This window comes from Corylus avellana, chromosome 8 (genome assembly GCF_965113065.1).
Source record: "Corylus avellana chromosome 8, dhCorAvel1.hap1.2, whole genome shotgun sequence".
Taxonomy (NCBI): domain Eukaryota; kingdom Viridiplantae; phylum Streptophyta; class Magnoliopsida; order Fagales; family Betulaceae; genus Corylus; species Corylus avellana.
In genome coordinates this window covers 10,207,523-10,215,884 of record NC_142497.1, presented here as the reverse complement: position 1 = coordinate 10,215,884, position 8,362 = coordinate 10,207,523, and the positions used below count along the sequence as shown (strand labels likewise).

Below are 8,362 nucleotides of genomic sequence, written 5' to 3'. Positions count from 1 at the left end.
AACAGATCCGAGTAGTTTTACCATTCCTTGCAGGATAGGAGACCATCTTTTTGAGCATGCATTGCTAGATCTGGGAGCAAGGGTTAATTTGCTACCTTACACGGTATATGAAAAGCTGGGTTTGGGGGAGCTTCAACCAACATCTATCACCTTGCAATTGGCAGACAGAAGCATCAAAAGACCAAGAGGTATACTTGATGATGTTTTGGTAAAGGTAGGTACATTTATTTTATCTGCTGATTTTATTGTGTTGGATGTGGAAGAATCCCCTATGCCATCACCCTTACCTATCATCTTAGGAAGACCCTTTATGAGAACTGTTGATACTACAATAGGTGTGAAAAACGGTACTGTGAGTATGAAGGTGAATGGTGAGACAATAGAGTTCAAAATATTTGACACAATGCAATTACCTTAATATGATTTCAAATGTTTTGATGTCTGTATGATCCAAGGTGTTAGTGAGCCAGTTTTGCAGGATCCACATAAAGATCCAGTAAAGACCCCCCTCACTCACACTTCAAAAGGCAAAACAGTAGGCCAAGATATGAAGATGTTACTGAGGACATCGGTGGAGCAAAGCAACCTCTTGAAGCCTTTCCACCATATCCAAGTGCTAAGAGGAAGCTACAGCTGCATGAATTAGATGAATTGAGGTATGAGGCAAATGAGAACTCCAAGCTCCACAAGAAAAGACCCAAGGCTTATCATCATAAGAATCGTGTCAAGGAGTTCTGTGAGGGACAGAAATTTTTGACCTACAAACTAAGTTCTAGTGCACTTGAGCCACATTCCGTGGAGTTCAAGTGCCCCCCCTCACACTAGTAGCACTGAAGCTACTAGTAGAAGCGTTTGAGTAGTCCAGGAGCTCAAGCGCATCGACCTAGAACAATGGTACTGAGGCCACTGAAGGCGGTACACTTTTCAATCTCTTACTTTGTTTCCCATCATGTCAATTTCCTTACTTTACATAATTTTCTGAAATACTCTTAGTGTTCTCACGTATCTTTTGTGTCTTTTTTTTTTTTTTTTTTTTTCAAAAAATTGTTGTACATTATGCATTTAAAAAAAATAAATAAATTCACATTCTGTTACTACGTTCGATTGCAACCTACATGTGATCGAGCGCAGTTCCCCACTTTAGGACACATTGCATTTTGTCAGTGTGATCGAGTGCACCATGTGTGCGTTTGAGTGCACATCACCCACACATGCACACCACTGCGCAAGTGCGATCGAGCGCACCATGTGTGCGATCGAGCGAACTCGGGCAGCAGGCCACGTGACCTATTTTAGGTCACTTTTCCCCCATTTTCCCCTCACATCCTCCCTTGCACCGTACAAACTTCACACCCCATCACTGCAATTACACCTCTACCGGCACACCACCACTCCCACCGCTCTGCCCTCACTGCCACCGACCACCGCCACACCTCTGCAACAAAGTTCTCCTCTCGGCCACCGCACCTCCACAACACCACCACACAACACACACAGTCCTTTTCCCTTTCACATATCACATAGTCACATTCGTTCCCCCAACCCCCATTTTTTTTCATCATTTTAGCAAATTGTGGGTGTTTTTCCACCCACATTTGCTCATATGGTTGGGTTTTACTGTTTTTGTAGGGGTTTTGGGCAGTAGTTGCTGAGATTTTCAACCCTTGGTCATCACACTGGATACTAGGTGTTCGACAAAATTCCCAAACCAAGCTCATCATGCCAAAAACTCAAGCTTCGTCCTCTCGGGGGTTTGATGCCCAAGCCACTTCTCCCCAGCCCACTTTTGAGGAGCGGGAGCTGCTGTTTGAGACAACTTTTGCCATTCGAGAAGATTTTCAAAACTTTGAGGTGACTCAATGGGCGGTTGCAGAGTTCAAGCGCTGGGGGCTAAAGAAGCTTTTCAAGCCGGTCACCTCCACTGCCTACAGAAAATTGGTGATCGAGTTCTATGCCCACCTATCTCATGATTGCAACAAGATGGCTGGCTTATCTTCCACAGTGCAGGGCCGAGCTGTTGAAGTGACAAGGACCGACATTTCTGCTGCACTCCAGTGCAATGATGAGCACCCTCCAACAGAAGCACAACTTGCAGAGCAACCGCCCAGATTCTATGTGGCGGAAATCATTGAAGATATGTGTGAGGGGCAATATGCCGACACTCACCATAATGCTGGCAGCCGGTCCAAGCTACCTCCACGACTCTGGTTTGCGGACTCTATTTTGCACCGCAATGCTTTTCCCTTGGGATGCAAAACTCAAAGGCGGGACCAATTTCTCCAAACACTCTATGCCTTCCATAAAGGTGCCTAGTGTTCCATTCCTGATATCATCTAGAACCGAATTCACAAATTTTGGAATTGAGTGCACATCGGAGGAGCTGAGTCCACACACTCATGGGAGTTGCCCTTCCCATACTTAATCACCTATATCCTCCGGAAGAAAGGCATCAAGGGCACTGTAGCTGATGAGCCAGTTACCACTACCCCCATATTTGGCATTCTCCAATGGAACAAGAGCTGCTGCCACATGCCCCAGATACCTCAAGCACTAGCAGCTGACGCGGAAGAGTTTGAGGCTGAGCCAATGGCAGAAGATAAACCCACAGCTGAGCCGGAAGTAGTAGAGGTGGAGGCCCCGGTCATTTTTCATGCAGCACAGTATCGCTCACTCTGTGAAGAAATGGCTGGCCTTTGGAGAGAGTTGGCTGATCAAAGAAGAGAGACTTGGGAGGATAAAGTCCTGATGGATCAAAGACTAGCTGCCTTAGAAGAATTGATGCAAAACGTTTGCCACCACCATCTGGCGCATCTTCTTCGGGACAGCATTGAGTGGGGACCACCGTCTGATTGAAGACGTTAAACTTAGCGCTCATGGGAGGCACCCCATAGTTTATCTTGTTATTTTATTTTTGTGTTGCACTTACTCTTTTTATTTAGTTTTGTTTCCTTTTACTTGTTTTCATGTTTTCTTCTTTTGCAGGGACAAGTGTGCTTCGATTCAAGTTTGGAGGTGTGCTATGAGCCATGCTTTCCAAGACGATGTCGTCTATCTCCCGGGTACATTCTTTCCTTAATATAGACACATTGGGGACAATGTGTTATTTAAGTTTGGGGGTATAGGAACACATGTTGTTTACACATACTTTGTCCCTTGTTTCATGTTATTTGTTTTGTTTGTTTGTTTGTTTGTTTGTTTATGTGGAAAATAAAAATATTTTATGCATGTTCATGTTTACCTTAAAAATTTGGTTAATCTGAAAGAATTGTGGCTTGAATTCATCAGTGAGCTTAAAATTTTGAACACATGATCTGATGAGAATTTGTTAGTTGGTTACTTGCTTAGGACAGTTGAGAATTCACATGTTTGATCTGATCACACACGCACATTAGCACATAATTTGTGGGGTATGACATGAAAGTCTGATGTGTGTGTTTCTATGTTTTGAGTGAAACTAGATGACTTATTAGATGGATACTTTGGCATATATATATGTGTGTGTGTGTGTGTGTGTGTGTGTGTGTGTGTGTGATAAAAAGAAAAAAAAAAGAAAAAAAAGAAAAAAAAAATCATTGATAAGCTTTTCAGTGAGTAATTGGACCTCTTGCCTTAAACTATTGAGTGTTCACGTCAAAAGGTGAAAAATTTTGATTTGATAGATGTCATGGTTTGTTTGGTTTTGTAGCCTTTTTGACTTGAGCTAGTAAGTCCTAGGGGTGTCTCTACACCCAATGCCCTAAAACCATCTGGATTGAGAGTCACTGACTTAACACTCGTTACATGGGTCAATTAGAAAGCTTAAGGGAATCAAACATTGCACAACCTGACTAAAAATAAAAAAAAGAAATATGCCCTTGATGTTCATTCTAATAGAGATTTCAGTAAACTTTTAGATATGGAGACATTGCACATTGGAAATACTTGAAAACCTCATAAATTTGTACCGGTTCACTTTACGCTATTTTCGAACTTATGATGTTTTAGCATGTCCTTTGTAAGTAATTGAACTTTGAGATTCCAATTCATTGTGAAGATGGAGTTCATCTTTTTAAGCTTGCTAATGAATGAAAATCATGATCTTGAAGTGATACTTTAATTTTTGGAATAACATGAACTGTGCATGATGTTTGTGGGTAACATTTCTGGAAAACCTTCACGAGACTTCACTCGTCCTCTAGGGAATTCCTAGAGGTTTAAAAGGCTTGTTGCATATGCTAAAAGCATTTGTACATCCCACGAAAGATGGATTTATCTTTTTGTTTTTATGTTTTTTCATTTTTGTTTTTAGTTTTGTATTACTAAGAAACTAGCAATATGTAAGTTTAGGGGTGTGTTAAGTGCTAAAATATTCATAATTTTAGCCCTTAACTTACATGTTTTAATTTAGTTTTAGTTAATTTATGCCATTTTAGTTCTTTTATGTGTTTTCCTTGTTCTTATAGGTCCTTGGAAGAAAATGAAGCAATTTCGGAAGTCTTGAGCATAATGGAGCTATTTTGGGAATATTGGCAGCTCTGGTAGTGAGATCGATTGCAGGGCAGCTGCGATCGAGCGCACTACAAGCGAAGACCACAAAGAGGATCGATTGCAGACCTGCGAAACAGCGAACTCGTGCGTCATGGGCAAGTCAGCCGCCAGCCTTGATATGGAATTTTTAGGGTTTTGTAACTTAGTGCGAACTAGGGATCAAAACCTACGATTTTTAGGGTTTCTAGAGTATTCCTAAGGCCTATAAGTAGACCCTAAAACCTCTTGAATAGATACACTTTCCAAGGAGAAGAATTGGAGCTCTTCAAGTTCAAGTTTCGGGTTTATTCTTTTCCTTTCTTTCTTTTTATTTTATGAAGATGTTTAACATCAAACTTATGTGTAACTAATTTATTTAGTAGGATTAGATTGAAGCCCTAATTATGTTTAGTTAATATTCAATATTGGCGCCTTTGTGATAATCATGTTGTGATATTTAACTTGATTAATTCATGTTTTCATGAATTCCTTATATGTGTGTGCCTGATCAACATATGCACATGATATAGACTAGTTAGTTAAATCAATTTGGATGACCGAGTCCTGGGTTTAATCAACATGGGGAACCGGGAGTATACACCCATGCCCTATGCCTCATGTGTTTGTCGATTTCCACAGAATATATGCTTTCTTAAAGAACAACGTAGTATACACCCATGCTAAATCCTTTAAGAAAGAAAAGAGTTAGAGTATACACCTATGCCTAACTTGTTGCTTAGAGAAATTAATAGCTTAAGGAGTATACACCCCTGCCCTTCTTAGGTTGACAAACATTAGATATACATAACATGATCAAAACATTGACATATTGATATATTATCTAAATATAATTAATGGTAGATATCAAAGCCCTACCTTTTTATTATTATCAACTCAAAACCAGTATTTGTTTTATTTTACTTTTGGAATTTATTTTAGACAAAATTCAACAATCCTCGTGCGAATGACCCCGTACTTGCATCATATACTACTATGTTGCCCTCGTGCACTTGCGGGTAATATATACAATTATTTGCCTATTAATTTAGGTAGATATTTGTAACAACATTTATTAGTTTGTTGGTTTCTATTTGCATGTTCGGTCGTAGATCTTTAAATTTGGCGTTAAGCACTTTTGATCCCGAGATTGAAAGAACGGTGAGAGAGAATTTAAGACAGCCACCAAACTCACCGACCAATTCTCAAAGTTTCGAGTTTGATTCGGAAAAGTTTGTTAAGATGCGAGAACGAAATCCACCCAGATCCCTTAGAGAGCTGTTTGCACCAACTACTACCAACACACCGTCATGTATAGTGTTGCCAGCTACTAATGCCACTCGCTTCGAGTTGAAGCCGAGTGTGATCAGTCACCTTCCTACATTTAGAGGATTAGAGAACGAGGATCCATATGTTCATGTGAGGTCCTTCTTGGAAGTATGCAAATTTGTTAATACACAAAATGCCCCTGCAGAATTGGTGCGTCTTTGGTTATTTCCTCTTTCCCTACATGATAGGGCGAAATCCTGGCTACTCAACAACAGACCTGGATCTATCACCTCTTGGGAAATGCTGCTAAGCAAGTTTTACCACAAATTCATCCCAATTTCTAAAATCAATGATCTTCGTCTACAGATCACCAATTTCAGACAGAAAGAGGGGGAGAGATTTATCGATAGCCAGGAGAAGTTTAAAGAGCTTACTATAAAGTGCCCACCCCACGAGTTTGAGAATGAGATGATTGTTCAAATTTTCAACAAGGGATTGACACCAAGTGATTGAAACTCGCTTGAAACTATGAATGGTAGAGGATTCTTAAGTCTTACTAGGGATGAAGCCTATAAAACTTTGGATGAAATGTCCAAACGCGCACAACAATGGGATTTTCAAAATAGTTGGGATAGACAACCTCCCGCTACCAAGACAGGAGGCATCTATGAGGTGAGAAATGATGCTGACATAAGGGAGGAATTCAAGGTTCTCAGGCATCAGTTTGATACTATGGTCTTAAACAAACCAGTGAATGCAGCAGATATTTACCAAGTTGATGTATGTGGGTTATGTGCTAGTCAAATGCACTTCAATCAAAACTGCCCAACTCTATCAACAAAGTACCCGACTGAGCAAGTCAATGCCTTCAATGAGTACAGAAAACCCACAAATGGACCATTTTCTGAGACTTACAATCCAGGGTGGCAAAAGCACTCCAATTTCTCTTGGAAGCAAAATCAACCATTGAACCAGGGAGGTACCTCCACTCAAGCTCAGAATCAGTTCTGACCATTTCACCAAGCTCAATTGCCTATTTATCAGTCCACCACTCAAGTGCCACAGCCTGCACCACAATCATCACTGGAAGATATGATGAAAGCACTCATGCAAACTGTCAACCAGTGCGCAATCAACTGAAAAGAAAAAGGAAAGTGGTTTTCAAGAAATAAACAGAGACATACAAGAGATAAAAGGTTTCAACACTCAAGCCATACAAGAGCTGAAGAATACCACGATGGAACTAAAAAACTCCACCATGGCCAATAGCAGAGACATACAAGAGCTAAAAGGTTTCACCACTCAAGCTATTGCCAAGATGGAAGGGCAAATTGGTTAGCTAGCCAGTCAAGTGGAGGAAGAGAAAGAGGAAAGTTCCCAAGTCAACTAGTGCCTAACCCAAAAGGGAAATTTGTTATTGAAAGTTCCTCCGCCTCTACTCACGGTCAAGAGCATGTGCAAGCCATCACCTCTGAGGTCAGGAAAACAAGTAGATAATCAAGTGGCCATGCCTGTAGAGGCCACTGAAGCTGCAAGAGAAGAGGAAAGCCAGGACAAGCCTGTAGGAGACACTGGACTAGACACTGTCATTCCAAGTGCTGAGGATCATCCCAGAAAATATGTTCTCAAAGCTCCATATCTAGAAAGACTGATGGCACCAAAGAAAAGCTCTAAGTTCGATGACATTTTGGAAGTATTCAAGCAAGTTCAGACCAAGATTCAATTCCTAGATGCTATCTAGCAAGTGCCTTCTTATGTTGAATTTCTAAAGGATTTGGTCACCATCAAGAGGAAGACGAATGTCTCCAAGAAAGCTTTCCTAACTGAGTAGGTCAGCTCTATTTTGCAATACAAGATGCCTGTCAAGTATAAGGACCCTGGATGTCCTAGCATAGAGTGCAAGATTGGAGACAACTGAGTTGAAAAAGCTCTGTTGGATTTGGGGGCTAGTGTAAATCTCCTGCCATATTCAGTATATGTTCAGCTAAGATTGGGAGAGCTGAAATCCACCTTAATTGCACTTTAGTTGGCTAATAGATATGTGAAGGTTACAAGGGGAATCATTAAAGACGTTCTGATCAAAGTTAAAAAGTTCTACTACCTGTGGACTTCATTGTCTTAGATACAGAACTGGTGATAAATGTAGAGGTTTAAGTCCCAATCATATTAGGGCGTCCCTTCTTAGCTACAGCTAATGCCCTAATCAACTGTAGAACTGGAGTCATGAAGTTATCTTTTGGGAACCTGATAGTAGAGCTGAACATCTTTGATATCAACAGGGAGCCATTTGAGTATGAAGAAGTTAGAAGCACATGCTTGATTAAGGAGATAGTGGAGAAGACTATTAATGAACAGAATGTTGAAGACCCCTTAGGAGAATGCCTGATTGCACTGGGGGGTGACCTAGACCTAGTTACATTATTGGAACAAGCTGACGCCTTGTTGGACTTAACTCCTAAGATAAAGACTAAGACTGAGGAAATCACTGAGACATTGTCATCTGATCCATCTTCAATAGTAGCTGAGCCTGTCAAGCGAGAGTTGAATCCTCTGCCAGACACCCTGAAATACAAGTATCTAGACCTTACTG

At 40.8% G+C, this 8,362-nt stretch overlaps 1 protein-coding gene across 1 annotated transcript; it reads left to right on the top strand.

Annotated features, from left to right (window-relative positions):
* The first annotated feature begins 5,745 nt into the window (after positions 1-5,745).
* Positions 5,746-6,285, top strand: LOC148584103 (uncharacterized). The gene has a single exon (XM_088518739.1). The coding sequence runs from the start codon at positions 5,746-5,748 to the stop codon at positions 6,283-6,285; it is 540 nt and encodes a 179-aa protein (XP_088374865.1).
* The last annotated feature ends 2,077 nt before the right edge of the window (positions 6,286-8,362 follow it).

Excerpts from the sequence above, each read along its gene's own strand:
- LOC148584103 (XM_088518739.1), top strand. The coding sequence starts at position 5,746 with ATGCGAGAACGAAATCCACCCAGATCCCTTAGAGAGCTGTTTGCACCA.